We start from the raw sequence: 17,960 nt of genomic DNA, 5'->3' as shown, positions 1-17,960 counted from the left end.
GGCGGCCACACGCCTCGTCCTCCACAGCCACACCACCACAGCGCTGCAAAGGGGCGCTGCTGGCGGGGAGGGAGTACGGCGGATTAGAGGGCGCCTGCTTTCCTTTTAATGTGTGGGTAGTGCCGCCTCCTGCAGGTGCAGAGTTGCCGAAGGCCTTGAGGGCTCTCAAAGGCAGTTAACGGCCTCAGCAGCGGCCCTGGGACGCCGCCCTGAGCTGGAGTTCGTTGAAGCTCGAGCCTGGGGGGCAGCCTCGTGGCCCGAGCTTGGTTTTGAGATACGTAACAGGAGTGTGGAGGAGCTGAGAAGGCGTGCATTTGCTTGGAAAGGCAAGCTTAGTTATTAAAAATATTTTGAGAGCTCATGTCTTAGGGCCGCAAAAAGATTCCTGGGGATAGAATGCTTTCCCTATGAGGACAGGCTGAGAGCTGGGGCTGTTCTGCCCCAAGAAGAGAAGGCTCCAGGGAGACCTGGGAGAGACCTCTCTATCTAAAGCTGTAAGAAGGAGGAGGACAGACTCTTTAGCAGAGCCTGTGGTGATAGGACAAGCGGAAATGGTTTCAAACTAAAAGATTTAGAGCGAATATAAGGAAGAAATTTATTACAATAAGGGTGGTGAGAAGCAGGAACTGGTTTTCCAGAGAGGTGGATGCCCCATCCCTGGAGACACCCAAGGTCAGGCACCTGATGGAGCTGGAGGTGTCCCTGTTCGTTGCAGGAGAGTTGGACTGGATGACCTTTAAGGATAAAACCGTTCTATGATGCTGTCTGTTACAAAACTGAGACATCTGTATAGACTCTTGTGGGTTTTTGTTTGTTTGTTTGTTTTGATATATCTCATCGAGTACCTGATACTTGTTTCATTGAAAATTTGCATGCTGAGCCACGGTTCAAATAAGATAAAAGCTGGAAACAATCAGATGTATATCATCATGGTGAGCAGCATGAGTTGCTTCCTCCCTTAAGCCTTCTATTGATCTCTCTCAAAGTACTTGTCACTGGCCAGAATAAATTAAAAACTAAAAGGAAATTAACAGAGCAACAACCACAATTAACTGTAGAAGAAAATTTTAATCTGTTACCAGAAGGGATTGTGAAATATGATTGCCTGCAATGGAAGACTGTAAGTTTGATCTGAAGCAGGGTAACTGAAATGGCAGTGTCAGCATAAGATCTGATTAAGTTCTAGCCAGATTTTTCTTCTCCTAGGTGTGTGATGTCTGCCACATTGCTTGCTGTTCCCTTTACCTATGGGGACCACCTTGATGGGGAATCATCTTCAGGATGTGGTTGCAGTTCCTGCATAGCCTGCGTGGTGTAGCAGAACAAGAGCCAGCTCACTGCTTCTCATGCAGCCAACTTAACTGAAGGTGTCCCAGAAATCTCAATAAAAATGTAGCTCTGGCTTGGAAGATTCCTTCCAATCTTCTACCACGGAGTGAATTTACTGTAAACCTAGACACAAGGATCAAAAATACTTCTAAAGACTTCCATGTGTTTCCAAAGGACAACTTTGCCTTTTCCCCTCAGTGTAGCTTCTTTCTTTATCTTCTGTCTAGGTAACTGAGTCTGTTTAGCTTGAAAGGAGGTAACTGCTGTCTAGGCTAAAATCTTTAACTTAGCTAATTGCGTTTGTCACTGCCGGAACTGCTGGCAGATAAGGTCAGATCAGATTGCTTTTGCATCTCACTGGTGGCTGGTTTCTCTGACGGTTAAAAAAAGCGGATGCAGTTCAGTCTTCTGGAGGCTCTTATATCTTGTTCAAATCCAATTAAACAGTTTATGTTATGCTGTTTGTGAACCACTGAATGGGTTTGCTCTTAAATTTATGGGAAGAGCCAATGACATTACTAAAAACATATAAAATCTTGATGTGAATTTAACGAGAATAACTTTTTAAAGTCACTATCACTCTTGTGCAAAATCATTTATACCTCAGACTAGTTCCTGATATATTAATACTAAATGTCTCAAGTGAGACTGCAAGAAATAACTCATCTTTTAAATACAAACTTTTGCAGAATCTAGCTTTTTAGCCCCAAAGGTGAATATTTCTTTTGTATTACTGTGTGAGTGTTGCTAGAAGTGAACCTGTGCACATTTGCTTTCGTTTCTTTCACAGTGTGCTTTTCTCTCGTGCAGCTTTGTGACCCACCCTTTAACAGTCCATCCTTTTAAAAAATTCAGATAATGTGTGCATCAACTCTGAAAAGGACAAGGTTGCAGTAATAGCACTCCTAGGGCCACATGTGTGGTTGAAAAATAAAATGAATAAGCAACAAGGAGGGAAAGGTTTTTCCTACATAAGGTTAAGGAAGAGAAAAAAAAGAGGGCAGAGATCATCTTTGGAGCACAGTGTCATCAGTGTTCCTAGCCCTGGCCCTGGGAAAATCTCCCTGTGATTGAACTAGAAACTCATGTTTTAAGTATGCAGTTGCCTGCTGTTTAACTTAGCTGGCAGAAGAGGCCTTTAAAGCATTTATGCTGATTTGTAAATAATTTTTGCAGCATTGGGGCCGTTCCAGGGGATAAAAGCAAGCGTTGTGCCAATGTTTATACGTTACTTTTTCACTAACTACTTAATTCAGTGAAATTACTCAATATACCAACACCTGACTATTAGATCTCTGGCTTGGAAATCCAGCTCCAGAACTGGAGACCTGTGCTTTCCCATCCATGTATGTATTACATGTCTCAAAAAATTGCATGTCACAAAATATGGTCAGTGTACACTGAAAAACTGTCAGGAACTTTGTTGCCACTAATGCTGCTTCATTCATTCAGGATTTGTGGCAATGACCTTCTTTCCAAGAAACCTCTTACAGCAGTTTATCAGAAGGATGAACAAAGTTACTCTAAAACAACATGGCAGCAATTCCATTTAATGTTGCCCAGTGATCCACTAAAGCAGTGCCTGCAACACATTTGGGGAGAAGATGGGGAAGTGAACAACACTTAATGAATTCCTAGGAATTAATGTATACATACCTAACGTTGATACTCACACCCCTCGCAAGATGGGAACTGAGCAGAAATGGAGTGGCACTCCAGACAGTCAATAGTATATTTCTATTTGGTTATGTTCAGCTTTCAGACGGAAGAATACACACGCATATGCTTTATCTGTGCATGAAAAAGAAAGCAACAACAGAACACCAGATTTTAAGTGCTCACAAACCATTTTCCCATCTGCAGGACTACCAAGATCTGTTCGCCAAACTGGGAAGAACAGAACAGTATTATTCTGATAAATCATTAATAGTACGCTTGCTGAAAGAAATCTTGCTAAGATATTTATATATTATTTTTTCCTCCTTCTAATAGTACCTCGGAAATCTAGGAGTTATTTCGTGTGTAATGAAGTGTACAAAGGAAAAAAAGAAGTCCATTTCAACAATCCAGCAAGCCAAAGTCAAGGCAAATGGCCACTGTTATACTTGTTTCACTCACAAATCTATCAAGGAAGGCAAGTGGGATGGTGAGGCATGATTTTGGCTTGGCAAATCCACGCTGACCGCTGCCACTCTTCTCCTCCTACTTCACATACCCAAAAAAATGTGTTCCAAGAGGGCTCAAGCCACGATCTTTCCAAGAAGCACGGGAATTTATCAGTTTATGGTTCCCCAGACTGTCTTTCGGCAGATAGGTGCAATATATTTGCCTTCCATCCACTGTTACACTTCTCATGCTTTCTGAGACCTTTTCAGGACAGAACAGCTTTGCAAGGATATCAGGCAGCCTTCTCATTCTCATAATCTATATTTCTGGGGTGACTGGGGGTTCCCAAGAGTTAACCATGTTGGAGGCTGAAATAAGCCTCACTGGTAAAGACTGTCAAGAACATCCTATTGTGACTGGCCCAGGGGCTCCATGTATACTTGGTATTGATTACCTCAAAAGGGGATATTTTAAGGATCCCAAAGGGTATCAATGGGCCTTTGGAATAGCTGCTGTGGACGCAGACAACGTTAAGCAGCTGTCTGCTTTGCCTGGCCTATCAGAAGATCCGTCTGTTGTGGGGTTGCTCCAAGTGGAGGAGCAACAGGTACCGATTGCTACAAAAACGGTGCACAGACGGCAGTACCGAACCAACAGGGATTCCTTGCTCCCCATTCATAATTTGATTCGTCAGCTAGAGAGCCAGGGAGTGATCAGCAAAACTCACTCACCTTTTAACAGCCCCATATGGCCGGTGCGTAAAGCCAGTGGAGAACGGAGGCTGACGGTAGATTACCGTGGCCTGAATGAAGTCACACCCCCACTGAGTGCTGCTGTGCCAGACATGCTACAACTCCAGTACGAACTGGAGTCAAAAGCAGCCAAGTGGTATGCCACCACTGACACTGCTAATGCCTTCTTCTCAATTCCTTTGGCCACAGAATGCAGGCCACAGTTTGCCTTCACCTGGAGGGGCGTTCAGTACACCTGGAACCGTTTGCCCCAGGGGTGGAAGCACAGCCCAACCATTTGCCATGGGTTGGTCCAAACTGCATTGGAACAGGGCGGTGCTCCTGAGCGCTTACAATACATTGATGATATCATTGTGTGGGGCAATACAGCAGGAGAAGTTTTTGAGAAAGGAGAGAGAATAATCCAGATCCTTCTGCGAGCTGGCTTTGCTATCAAGCGAAGCAAAGTGAAAGGGCCTGCACAGGAAATTCAGTTCCTAGGTATAAAGTGGCAAGATGGACGTCGTCACATCCCTACAGATGTGATTAACAAAATCACTGCCATGTCTCCACCCACCAGTAAGACAGAGACCCAAGCTTTTTTGGGTGTAGTGGACTTTTGGAGAATGCATGTTCCAAACTACAGTCTCATTGTGAGCCCTCTCTATCGGGTGACGCGGAAGAAGAATGATTTTGTGTGGGGCCCTGAGCAGCAGCAGGCTTTTGAGCAAATTAAGCAGGAGATAGCCCGTGCCGTGGCCCTGGGGCCAGTGCGGACGGGACAGGATGTAAAGAACATCCTCTACACTGCTGCTGGAAAGGAAGGTCCCACTTGGAGTTTGTGGCAAAGAGCTCCTGGAGAGACCCGAGGCCGACCCCTTGGATTCTGGAGTCGGGCGTACAGGGGGTCTGAGGAGCGCTACACTCCAACTGAGAAGGAGATCTTAGCCGCGTACGAGGGGGTTCGAGCTGCTTTCCGAAGTAATCGGTACTGAAACGCAGCTCCTCCTGGCACCTCGACTGCCAGTGCTGAACTGGATGTTCAAAGGAAAGGTTCCCTCTACCCATCATGCTACTGATGCCACTTGGAGTAAGTGGATTGCGCTGATTACACAGCGAGCTCGGATGGGGAACCTTAGTCATCCAGGAATCCTAGAAGTGATCACGGACTGGCCTGAAGGTAAAAAGTTTGGAACAATACCAGCAGAGGAGGTATCACGTGCCAAAGAGGCCCCGCCATATAATGAACTACCAGACAATGAAAAGAGATATGCCCTGTTCACAGATGGATCCTGTCGCATTGTGGGTAAGCACCGCAGATGGAAATCTGCTGTGTGGAGCCCCACACGACGAGTTGCTGAGGCCACTGAAGGAAAAGGAGAACCAAGTCAATTTGCAGAGGTAAAGGCTGTCCAGCTGGCCTTAGATATTGCTGAACGAGAGAGGTGGCCAGTGCTTTATCTTTACACTGACTCATGGATGGTGGCAAATGCTTTATGGGGGTGGTTACAGCAACGGGAACAAAATGGTTGGCAACGGAGGGGTAAACCTATTTGGGCTGCTGAACTGTGGAGAGACATTGCTGCCCGAATAAAGAATATGGTTGTAAAGGTGCGCCATGTAGATGCTCATGTTCCTAAGAGCCGGGCAACTGAGGAACAACAAAATAACCATCAGGTAGATCGAGCTGCCAAAGTTAAGGTGGCTCAAGCAGACTTGGACTGGCGACACAAGAGTGAATTATTTTTAGCTCGCTGGGCCCATGAGACCTCTGGCCATCAAGGAAGAGATGCAACATATAAATGGGCTAGAGACCGAGGGGTGGACTTAACTATGGATGCTATTGCACAGGTTATCCATGACTGTGATACGTGCGCCACAATTAAACAAGCCAAGAGAATGAAACCTCTTTGGGAAGAAGGGCGATGGCAAAAGTATAAATATGGGGAGGCGTGGCAGGTTGATTATATCACCTTGCCACGAACTCGCGATGGTAAGCGTTACGTGCTCACCATGGTGGAAGCAACCACTGGGTGGCTTGAAACATATGCAGTACCCCATGCTACCGCCCGAAACACCATCTTAGGGCTCGAGAAACAAGTCCTGTGGCGACATGGCACTCCAGAAAGAATTGAGTCCGATAATGGAACTCATTTCAAAAATTCTCTTGTAAATACTTGGGCCAAAGATCATGGTATTGAATGGATTTATCATATCCCCTATCACGCACCAGCTTCTGGTAAAATTGAAAGGTACAATGGGTTGTTAAAAACCACATTGAAAGCAATGGGTGGCGGAACATTTAAGCACTGGGAGAAGCATTTGGCAGAAGCCACCTGGTTGGTCAACACTCGAGGATCCATCAATCGTGATGGTCCTGCCCAATCCAGATCTCTACCTACTGTAGAGGGAGATAAGGTCCCTGTAGTACACGTAAAGAACATGTTGGGAAAAGCAGTTTGGGTCCTTCCAGCTTCTGGAAAGGGCAAACCTCTCCGTGGAACTGTTTTTGCTCAGGGACCTGGGTCCACTTGGTGGGTGATGCAGAAGAATGGGGATGTTCAGTGTGTACCACAAGGGAATTTGATGTTGGGCGAGTGCAGTCGGTAATTCCATGTATATACTTATATATGTTGTGTGTGTGTGTATATAATGCATGTTAACCACTGTTCTTCTATACATATATATCAAACATGATGTAGTGATGTGGAATAAGGGGTGGAATGTCATGGTTTTATGATTTTTGGTACTGGTATTCCACATCGTAACATCACGTAGTGCATTTAGAGTTAAAGAGTTAATGCTCCAGCTCCGTGGATCATCGATAGTTCCAGGTATACCTGTCTCAGAAGAGAAGAACAACTCCATTCCCCAGAGGACTTTGCGATGCTTTGCGTTCTTACGTGTTTACGCACAGAGGGAAAGATAAAAACTGTCTGCGGTCACGGGACACCCTCTTTCCTTTTGGGATCGACTCAGCAGTGGGTGCTCGCTGCCGTCCGCCTTCAGCGTTAGCGTAAGGCCTTCGGTTTATCGGACACTCTCTCTTGCTCATTTTATTTGATTTATTAGCTTTAATTCCAATTATATTGTATTACATTGTGTTATTTTGCTTTCCGATATCTTATTTAGTAAATTAGCTTTCCTCCTCAGATCGCTGCCGCTGTTTTGTTCCTAGGCCCATCTCCCTTTTCCCTTTCCCCCTTCCCTGGGGCGTGGGTCCCCCGCACCAATCGTCACAGAACCGGGCCGAACCTGCCCGTAAACCGTTTGACAAACTGTCACCACACTTTTTCATAGAATATCTGCTTTTTTGCATCGAATGACTACTCGAGTTCTCAGTGGGTGGAAGAAACCAATTCTGAGCAATCCTTTGAGACCATGACACTGTATACTCTCCAGTGCATCCTGTCATACCTCCACTGCTCTCTCCATTTGTAGAGAGTTACACTGAAATTTTATCTTCCATATACAGATGAGGTGAAGGGGGTTACTAAAGAAAAAAAATAAAGCAGCACTTGTTTAAAGCTGGAGTGGCCACTAAAGAATTTCTAATTCAATGATGTTGCTAATCACTCTTGAATTTGCACTCCATCCATTAAGAAACAGAACTACCATAGCATTTCTTTTTAGAGAGGACACAACTTCAAAACATCTTCCAGTAGATCTTCTCTAAGTCCAGTAAGTAACAGTTTCATCATTTCAACAAGAACTTGAACAATCAAAAGTTGCACGTAAGATGAAAAGACAACCAACATTTTCTCCAGACAGACAGCAGTTTATTTCCTTAAGAAAAAGAAAAAGATAGAGATGTAAAGAAGATTTTCAGTGGCTGAAAGATGAGCTCAGGTCACGTGTATTTTCCAGCCATCGAGTGACTCCTCTTCCGCGTGTGGTACTTGTTCCATAAGAAGACATCTTCAAAAGGAGTGAAGAATCACCTAATGAAATAGTTTACAAATGAAATAAATCCTTGAAGCTTGCATAAACTAATGGAATTTTCTTTTATATGCTGTGGAGTGGAATGTGTTCAGTATTTCTAACAGGAAAAGTGAGAAACAGGTTCTGCCCTCCATAACCACCAAGTCCATGTAAGATCTCATGATTTATATTTAGAACAGTTTCAGCATTTAATTCAGTGTGTGTTATCCACGCAAAAACATAAGGTGCAAACTCAGAGTTCTTACAGTTATTTGTCTTGCAAACCTTATTCTGTTCCATTTTGAAGGTTAGCCACATATTGCACAAATGAATCAAGTGCACATACTTTATATTAGAAAGATTTTAGCTCCAAGAAGAGGACTTGGAGCAAAGTTTTTTTTTTATAAATCCAGGAGTAACAAAATACTTGCAAGAAGTATGTGCAGAGTCAAATGGTACAACTCCAGAAGAGAGATGGTATTTTAAAGGTTGCCCTGCCTCAAAGCATCTAAACATGCAAGAAAGAAGTAAATATGACAAAACAATAAGGTGTTATAAAACAGCAGCATTCATGAGAAAAATCTGATTTTGTATAGACCTACTGACCGCAGTTTTTGGTCCAGTAACAGTGTAGTTATTTCATCTAGAGAAATTCAATGATATCTGCACAAACCTAGCTCACGCAGAGCTGAGTTCTATGCTGCTGACAGACAGTAACTTCTGAGCCCAGAAATTTGAAAAAGCTGCAACTGGATTATGTTTAAATACTCTCTTTCCCTTTACAAATGAGGAAATCTCGAACTCACATCTAGAAGGGACAAGATCTTGAACTCGACTTGGAGAAAGGATGCATTTACCCCTTCCAGAACCCCTGGCCTTCATTTCCTGCAGAAAGAAATAAGCATTCAAAATAAGAAGTCTTCTCTAAAGTGGCATGCGTAACTATTTGTGATACCTGGGAGTAGTAGTAATAAATAACACACCACAAGAAACTGCCCAGCTAGAGATTATTTTCCTTTTCTCAGTCTACCAAGTATTCCTCAAAAAAAAAAAGCATCCAAAACAGAAGATGGCTAACCCGAAATTACCAAGTGTGTTCTGTCTAGAAGACTTGAGTTAACTTGAAATAACACAGGAAAACAATTTGAAGAACCTGACCTGAAAACGTGCAGCATCCAGTATCAGTTGCCTCAGATTGTGACTGAAGCGGAAATACAAGTCTTCAAGAGGCAGGTGAGCAGCTGTCAGTGAGACTCCATACGAACCAGCGAAAGATCTACTGATGCAATAACTTGACCAGGGAAATAAAGAAATCAAGAAAAGCTTTGTTAATAGGGTTGTAATGCTTATATACAGAAACACAGCATTCTTAGATCTTCAACTGACAAGGCCACCACAGATCAAGACGCAGAGATGACAGAGGGCAAAAGGATATTGTCAAAGCAGCTAACAACCCTGAATGCTTCCAAGTTCACCAGCATATTCTATCAAATTAACACAGTCACTTCCCCATGCTGTCAAATGTAACCACTCATAAGCATTAAATCCATCACTGGAAATTTGCTTAATACTGGTTGTTTTTTTTAATAAAAAATTAATTACTATTTCTCTCAAATAATATTACTACTATTGACTGAGATCTTAAACTGCATTTCTTTCCCAACTATTTGTCCTTCCCTCAACCTAAAAAAGAGAAGCTTGCGTATCTACATTATATGTAAAACAGTATACAAATTTCTAGAGATGGACTAAAATATACTGAGAATTTCCCATCGAACTGAAGCTTAGTAAACCTCTGAAGAAAAACACTGAATTTGAACAAAGAACATTTCTTTCAGCTCTCCAATAGCGAAGGTAGTGATGACCAAGTGATGGATATTATCATAGACATCACGTTATACCAAACTGCTACAGCAGCATACTGCTTTACAGTATTAATACAAAAACTAAAGTGAAAATAGAATGAAGTCCTGGAAGTGCAAGAAATAAATAAAACTCAAGATTCAGAATCACCGTGCTCAAAGCAATCGGGGCCAAAAAGCGTGTGTAACAAAATGAAATGCCATCACACTGCAGACAACTCCTGTGAAATACTCACGCCATTTTCTTACAGGATGCCAAAGCACAGTAAAGTATATCATTCTCTTCATGCCACTTGCACCTACATAAAATGAAACGGAGGTTTACTGTCTAAGTATCTACATCTTTAATCAACGCGAACAGTTGGCCTGATCAGAAGGAACAGGAGCAAACATCAAAGGTTATCTTTTGTCTCAGTGATCATCCATTTAAAATTACACAGATGACCAACATTTACTAACAGATCTAGATGACTTATGTAGAGTTGAGAACTGCACTTAACCAGCAACCTTCCAGACACTGTGGCAGAGACAAAAGGAAACCCCATTAAATTCTGATTATCTTTAAGTTTCCCACTACAACGAAAATCCCTCTTAATACAACCATCCCCGTTTCATTCTGCAAATGTTATGAAGTACTTTTTTTTCCTCCGTTCTCTTTAATGCTTTCCTCTACTGTGAAGTAGTAGTTTCTTTCAGAAGGAAAGAAACAGCAGTGATTACTCAGTGATCTAGATGTCCATAGCATAAGCAGATTTTCAGGGATAAGTGCTAGTAGACAAAAAATTCAATAGAATTAAGATCAAATTATTAATTCTTCTTTATAACAGAAGCATACTTCAGCTTTTCTCCACTGTTAACTGTATCAGTGCTAAGTATTCTGCAATGCCTCTAGGTACTATATAATAGAACACAAGGATCCAAAAGTAGTAAAAACAGTAATTACTGTTCAAGACATGTAAGGAAAAGAAGAAAAACAATCCTATGAAATACATGCATTCTAGCATTATAAAAAGAATTCCTTCAGGAAAGTGTGAGATGTAACTTGACTCTTGAGCTTGTTTTCTGCCACTAGAAAGCACATCTAGCTCATCATCACAGTTGCAGTGTGAGGTACATACTAAAATCCAGCTTCTCAAGGCTCTGAATCTCCTCACTTCTATGACTTCAAGTATCACAATATATTTTCTTTTTTTAACTGTCCTTTAAATCAAGCTCCAGACTCAGCATTAGAGACACCGGTCTTTTTTTTTTTTTTTTTTTTTTGAAAGATAGCAACGCACATCTCCTGTTTTAGCCACGCTGTGATAAGAAATCTTTTGATGAGATGGTTTCCTGAAGAATTTAGCCTAGCTGTGCACAAGCTGCACTTAAGGCACCCAGACACATCAGAACAATACCCATTTCCACAGAAAAAGAAACCAACATACCTGGTATTACTGGAAAAATCCCACAGGACAACATTTAGCTCTCTAAACACCCAAGCGTTGGATGGCTCCTTTTGGCATTCCTTCTGGTGCAGTTTTATTACCAGGTCTTCTACAGTAAGAAGCTCCAGAGATCTCCGAACACCTATAGCCCAGAGGAAATCCACATCAGCATAACATCCACTCTTTTCAGCCAGCCTTTGTTCACTCTTCATCTTCTTCTATCCCTACAGTCACGTAAACCTCAACAAATTATTCTGCCACTGATATTAATAATATCTGGCATTTTATCAAGGCAGGTCCTATACTCTCTCAGTTTACTCCACTATATCCTACCTACAGGCCATCTTTCCTCAGAAGCTGCTAGTTCCCCCATCTGTTCCCCTACACTCACCTTCTCAGTAATCTCACTGCTTCTGCACCTTTTTCTGGTTGTACTCTTCATCTGCTCATTAGCCGGTTAGCTGACTAACCATGCAGCATTTATGGGGAGGGAGAGAAGAAGCACACGCAACAGTTCTAGCTATCAGTATCAGCTTTTATGAAACTCCTGAGACCTGAACTCCTTCTGACAAATACAGCAGTCCATGATCAGATAACCCTCCTTTCTTGGAGAAACAAAAGCCAAAAACAACTGTTTTCCCACCTGCTACACTAGCCATTCGTTCAAGACACCAGCTGATTCGGAATCTGCCATCAGACTAGAAAAAGAAAATCTCAGTCACATTCAAGAACATAATAAGTACAGTATATAATTTAATATCTGCAAGACCTCAGGCTGCACTTAAAAAAAATCATTCCCAAAACAAAAGTCCATGTTTATATACAACCTCCCGGAAAATTACCTTGAAGAGGAATCAAATACCAAGGCAGTCTTCCAACCAAATCTCAGGAGAAATTCTGGGCTAATACATGGAGACAAGTTAACTGTTAACTCATACTACAGCCATCTCTACTAACTGCTGTATGTTATTTTCCCTCCATGCACAGCACTTGTATTTATATATGGAGCCCAAGATCTAGATCCTCCACTCCTTTTATGAGTTAACTAGCACTAGGCTCAAGGGGAATAAAAAAAATTATATATAGTTGGCACGATGCTTACATTCCTCTGAACCTCAGTGTTTTATTTCACTCATCAGCAATTCAGCAAAAATAAGATGTACAGCATTCTCACGTGAAAAGTCATTAAAGTGTAAAAACATCCTCAGAGAAGCGAGATTACCCAACTATTATCCAGTACACTCAACTTAAGTACAATCTTAAAAATTCCAAACAGTGTCAGAACAGTCTGAAATGCTCATCAATAGACAGAGCCAGACACGCAGGCTGTGAATAAGTAGGCAGAAATTGTGTCGCTCATTTCTGGAAAGGTTAGCTTCTTTCTCTAACAGAGCAGGGGTTTGTATGTGTGGCTAGGTGTGGAAGGAAAAAGAACAAAAAAGGAAGCTTGCTTATTTAGGTTCCATATCATTTTTAGTTCCTGCAAAAAGCTGGAAACAAAAAAAACAGGTTTCAACTGCCAAACTTATGTAAGGTAATTTCTTTCTATAATGGAAGAAAACTTTGAGTGTGTCATCGTCCCAACCTCCCCCATCACTCATTTGCACACAGAATGCGCATTAGAGCAAAGTCTCTCCTTGATTACCCACTGGAAGAGAACTCAGGTTTTGATTTTGAGTGCCTTACTTTGACCTTGTGTAGGTTAAGACAAATTACTAATACCAAATGGTATAGTTAGTCAAAAGAGATTGTATACTTTATCTTCTGGATAATCCTTCTAAACAGACAATTGATAAGAAGAGAAACACTCAGCTGTTTCCAAAGATTGAAGCTCGCAAAAGAAACTCCACAAGGGAGGGATCTCTTGCAACAAGAGATCCTTCCCTGATGGTGGTCAGCCCTTAAATGGGGTCCGGGAGAGGTGGAGTCAGACACCACCCCTTCCAGTCATACAGGTGCACTGCCTTCACCTGTGCTCCCACAGCTGCCTCACTGCTCACCTCAGGTGATCAGTGGTTCAACAGTTCCCTTACACCCTGATCATACCTTGCAGTAAAAACGAGGACAAGCACCTCCAGCTGGCTGGGCAAACTTAAGAAGTTCACGTATGACAACTGGGTAGCAAGTACGCGAAAGACAAAATCCAGACAGAGGAATCTTATGAGTGGCATCACCTAGCAAAAGGTGAAGAGGATAAAATTTTAATTTATGAGAAATTTTGTTTCTTAAACCACCATCTGCCCTCCTCTGTAATTTGATGTATATACATCTATACTTAAAAACAATGCCTCTCTTTCCCTACAGAGAAGATGTGTAATTGAAGCTACGAAAACCTTATTTCCTGAAAAAGGCTAGCAATCTGGGCTGTGAGCAGATGCATGCACATCTACCCCTTTTGAGAGGTCATTATCTAAATACTTGACGTAGGATAACATAAGCCAAGTTTGTTCCCTGTGCACACAAGGGGAGTAATTGTACTAACGGAAAGAGACAATCTATAAACACTGCTTAAGAGTCACGAGGGAAACACAGCAGTGAAGAGCTCTGCTGTTTGAGGGTACAAGAAATAAGCAAGGTGACTGCAGCAAGCTGTCCTCTCACCCCTTGCTCTTCAAAAGATGACAGGAAGTCCCCAGAAGGGGAAGCTTCCAGGTGAGACTTACAAAACAACTGGATATAGAACAGATAAGCAGAATCCAAAACTGTAAAGCCTTGCATAGCACTCTTCTTCTCCTCCACTGATACTCACTAGCAGCCTGGCAGTGATACCGAAAACCAAGTGGTGGTACTTCTGCAGAAAAACACGAGGAATGGGAGAAAAAGAAACAACCGTCATCCATCACCACAGTGACAGATCCTTAACTCTGAAATAGGCAGCAGATTTTTATTTATACAAAGGAGCAGCTTCACCTTCCCCTGTGGCCTTGTACAACTACCACAACTATTCTTGAAAAAAAATATTTTCAGTTGCATTCATTTGAAGAGTATATTGCATTGCATTTATAAGTTAAGCCCAGAACAAACATTCCTCAGCACGAAATAAAGCACAAACATCAGAAGTGCCCTTTGGATTTATTCTGCCCTCTACAAAGCTTCATGCAGACCAAGTACTTAAGTAGATGTTCAAAAGCAAGCAGAAAACAGCAATGCTCAGTTATTTAAAGTAGAAGTCTAATCGCTTGTAGCTAAAGAAATAAACCTATCTTAATATCAGAAATCTAATGAGCACAGCAGCAACTGGCACTAGAAAACTTCCCTCTCAACCCAGAGCAAGATGAACTACTTCCAGGCTACCCCCCTTCCTTGGAAATCACCTGCATCTATGAAGTGATGGAAGTCAGCCATTATGCCCTCCTTCAGGGAGTACTTGACACACCCGATTTCACAAGGGAGGAAGCGCTGATCACAGTGGGACGGCAGCTTGCCGTGACTGTAGATGTCCAGGAAATAGAAGATGTCTGCAACCACAGCTGAAAGGAAAAAAAGAGATATAATTTTGTTACTTTAATTAAAATTAGAAAATAAAGTATCTTCTATTGGTTTTGAATGACCAAACAATACTTTAACTAACAGTCACAAACGCTACATAATGCTGTTTCTGAAGTTAAAGATAGTACCCACCCTTACACTGTGCCCCTCATCAAAACAAGTAAACAAAAACCTTATTTGTTCTACTGAAATGATGTAGTAGGCTAGATTCTATGATACTCAGCACCACCTGTCCCAAGCTTAAGTTCTGGCACTACTTTACATGGATCTTGATTTCCACAAGCTGCAGTGGGAAAGGAAGACAGACCTCCTGAGTGGAGCTCTTTTCACAAAGAAAAAAAATGAATCCGGTATGGGCAACCACGCAAGACTTTCACTGAGAAATATTAAGGAGCAAGATCATAAAACGCATCTCGGACTCAGCTGAAAGATCAGTTATGCCAGCTCAAGTCACCATCATCAACCTGATCAAGTTTACATTATAGCAACAGCTGAGCATAGATTCTGGCAGTGAGAAAGCTAACAGATATTACACTTTTTCAACAGAGCTACTATTTTCTGAGCCTGCATAACTATGACATGTTCAAGAGACTGGTTAGGTAAAAGGCTTGAGCAGAAACTTGACCAAACAGCACAGATACAGCTTCTATTAACTGGCTGTTTAACTTCTATTGCAAGTGTCACCATCTATCATTTTCCACAATAAAACATGCTTGTTACTTAATTCTAATCCAAACATCCATTTGAAGACAAGGTACAGATGGTAAAAAGCTTGCTTTTCAAGACACGTGGAAACTAGCCAGGATGTCCCACAGGTACTGACCAAGTACTTACCCATTTATATCATTTATATTATATAGGTGTTAGATTAGTTTGAGCTTCTTGCCCTTGGATCTCAGTACGAACATTCTATTATCCCAAACTTGGATTAGGCCTTGTAAATCACAAATGTCAGAGCAAAAAGCCCTGAGGGAACTGTAAGTAATGTATTAGTAACAATACACCCATTAAGCTAAAAGAAAAACAGGTAGTGGAATTATTTCAAGGGATGCAGAGGAGCATTTGCACCAACTACACGAGGAAAGGTCTTCGTGGGCCTACACCATCACTAAGAACAAGCACACATCTGACAAAGGCAACTACTGCCAAAATGAAAACTATCTTCGTACGGGTACAACACAGAATATCTTTAGAAGGCAAGCTTTTATCTAACAGCACCGGCTACTGTAAGATCACTGTACCCTGATCACTCATCCATGATATAGCAGAGGCATCAAGAAGAGATGTCACTCTGTACGTCTCTGTAGTCACGTGAGCAGGTACTGGATTCTTAGGGCCCTAGAAAAGATGAGAAAACTCCATCAACTAACTCTAATGAAATTCATCACCTCTTACCAAAGAAAGACAGGATGTCCACTGCTCATTATGGCTAAGTGGAACAAATTCTTAGTGTGTATACAAGTGCCTGAAGACTTGAAGGCTAAGGCAAGAATACTAACAGAGAACGGTTATCTTAGTACCTCAATCAACACACAGTTGGAAGGAATTTCAGCTAAGCTTCTGAAGTGTAATAGAAGTATTAAAAAAAATTGTTTTGTTCAACTTAATGATGCATAGAAGGAAGTTTTCAGACTGAAATCTTCAACAATTCCCACAACTTTGATAAAGAAACCTCAAAACGCTCATTTGCCTTTGATTAGGATAGGTATTCATCTGAGCTGATAAATCCCTGAGTAACTAGACTTTTCTGTGGCTATGAGACCAAGAGGGAGTTGCAGTTCTATTAATAAAGTCCTGCACATCCATACACGAACAGTGAGCTCTTAGGGCAGCAAAAAGATTTGGGCAGATGCCCAGAAACCTCAGAGGCTTACACGATGCAATCTAGGCATAAAGTGTGAGTAACATCCACATTCACATTCCAGATAATTGTCTCTGCCTGACAAGGGCTGATAATTATCAGTTTACAGTACTCAGAATGAGCAATTAGCCCCATTGATGCAAACACCACTTGCTCCTTCCTGCACCTTTACCTCCTTGGCTGCAGCTTGCAAGGATTTCTTTTCCTTCCACTTCAGAGCCTTCTCTGCATAGACCATCTTCTCCTCCTTTGTCAGCAGCTTGAAGCAAAGAGAACCATCAATGCCTCTGTACCTCTCCCTTCAGCAACCCCATAAATCAACGTTTCCTTGCTTCCAAACGGAGTCTGTCAATTCTCACATAACTCCCTCACAAAGCCGTTTGGCTTCAACGCAGGGCACCCCACGAGCACACGCTCCCTCAGCACCCAAAGGCCGCTGCCATCCCACAGAGGTCTTCCCCTGAGGCCGCCCTCCATTCTCCCCAAGCCCTCTCCCCTGAACAACAGCCCTCTCCCCTGAACAACAGCCCTCTCCCCTGAACAACAGCCCTCTCCCCTGAACAACAGCCCTCTCCCCTGAACAACAGCCCTCTCCCCTGAACAACAGCCCTCTCCCCTGAACAACAGCCCTCTCCCCTGAACAACAGCCCTCTCCCCTGAACAACAGCCCTCTCCCCTGAACAACAGCCCTCTCCCCTGAACAACAGCCCTCTCCCCTGAACAACAGCCCTCTCCCCTGAACAACAGCCCTCTCCCCTGAACAACAGCCCTCTCCCCTGAACAACAGCCCTCTCCCCTCACCGCCCACTCCTGGCTGAGGTGAGGAATGCCATCGCTCACTCGGCTCACGGGCAGGCCGCGCTGCCGCAGCAGGGGCAGATGCTCACGCACGAAGAAATAGTAAGGGCTGCGAGAGCGCTGCGAGCGAGACATGGCGGCCACACGCCTCGTCCTCCACAGCCACACCACCACAGCGCTGCAAAGGGGCGCTGCTGGCGGGGAGGGAGTACGGCGGATTAGAGGGCGCCTGCTTTCCTTTTAATGTGTGGGTAGTGCCGCCTCCTGCAGGTGCAGAGTTGCCGAAGGCCTTGAGGGCTCTCAAAGGCAGTTAACGGCCTCAGCAGCGGCCCTGGGACGCCGCCCTGAGCTGGAGTTCGTTGAAGCTCGAGCCTGGGGGGCAGCCTCGTGGCCCGAGCTTGGTTTTGAGATACGTAACAGGAGTGTGGAGGAGCTG

General features: G+C 43.0%; 1 protein-coding gene across 1 annotated transcript; it reads right to left on the bottom strand.

The window, feature by feature from the left end:
• Window positions 1–7,991: 7,991 nt before the first annotated feature.
• On the bottom strand, window positions 7,992–17,659 carry LOC136053347 (protein maelstrom homolog). The gene is made up of 12 exons (XM_065744113.1): window positions 17,528–17,659; window positions 16,899–16,985; window positions 16,107–16,203; window positions 14,691–14,846; window positions 14,126–14,167; window positions 13,423–13,550; window positions 12,020–12,074; window positions 11,377–11,518; window positions 10,186–10,248; window positions 9,246–9,378; window positions 8,894–8,972; window positions 7,992–8,107 (listed from the first exon to the last, which is right to left on the bottom strand). The coding sequence occupies exons 1-12, from the start codon at window positions 17,657–17,659 to the stop codon at window positions 7,992–7,994; spliced, it is 1,230 nt and encodes a 409-aa protein (XP_065600185.1).
• Between the last annotated feature and the right edge of the window lie 301 nt (window positions 17,660–17,960).

The sequence above is a fragment of the Cyrtonyx montezumae genome, unplaced genomic scaffold (genome assembly GCF_038088225.1).
Source record: "Cyrtonyx montezumae isolate F1298 unplaced genomic scaffold, pur_monq_1.0 scaffold_3, whole genome shotgun sequence".
NCBI classification, from domain to species: Eukaryota; Metazoa; Chordata; class Aves; order Galliformes; family Odontophoridae; genus Cyrtonyx; species Cyrtonyx montezumae.
The sequence above is the reverse complement of the archived record's forward strand: the minus strand, read 5'-3'. Positions and strand labels throughout refer to the sequence as shown.

Bases quoted from the DNA above. Each gene is read 5' to 3' on its own strand.
- LOC136053347 (XM_065744113.1), bottom strand. From the start codon at position 17,659: ATGTCTCGCTCGCAGCGCTCTCGCAGCCCTTACTATTTCTTCGTGCGT. The intron at 16,204-16,898 runs GTAAAGGTGCAG...CATCTTTTCTAG, and splicing joins TGCAAGCTGCAGCCAAGGAG to GGCCCTAAGAATCCAGTACC. The intron at 10,249-11,376 runs GTATGTTGGTTT...CATTTTATGTAG, and splicing joins GATTTTTCCAGTAATACCAG to GTGCAAGTGGCATGAAGAGA.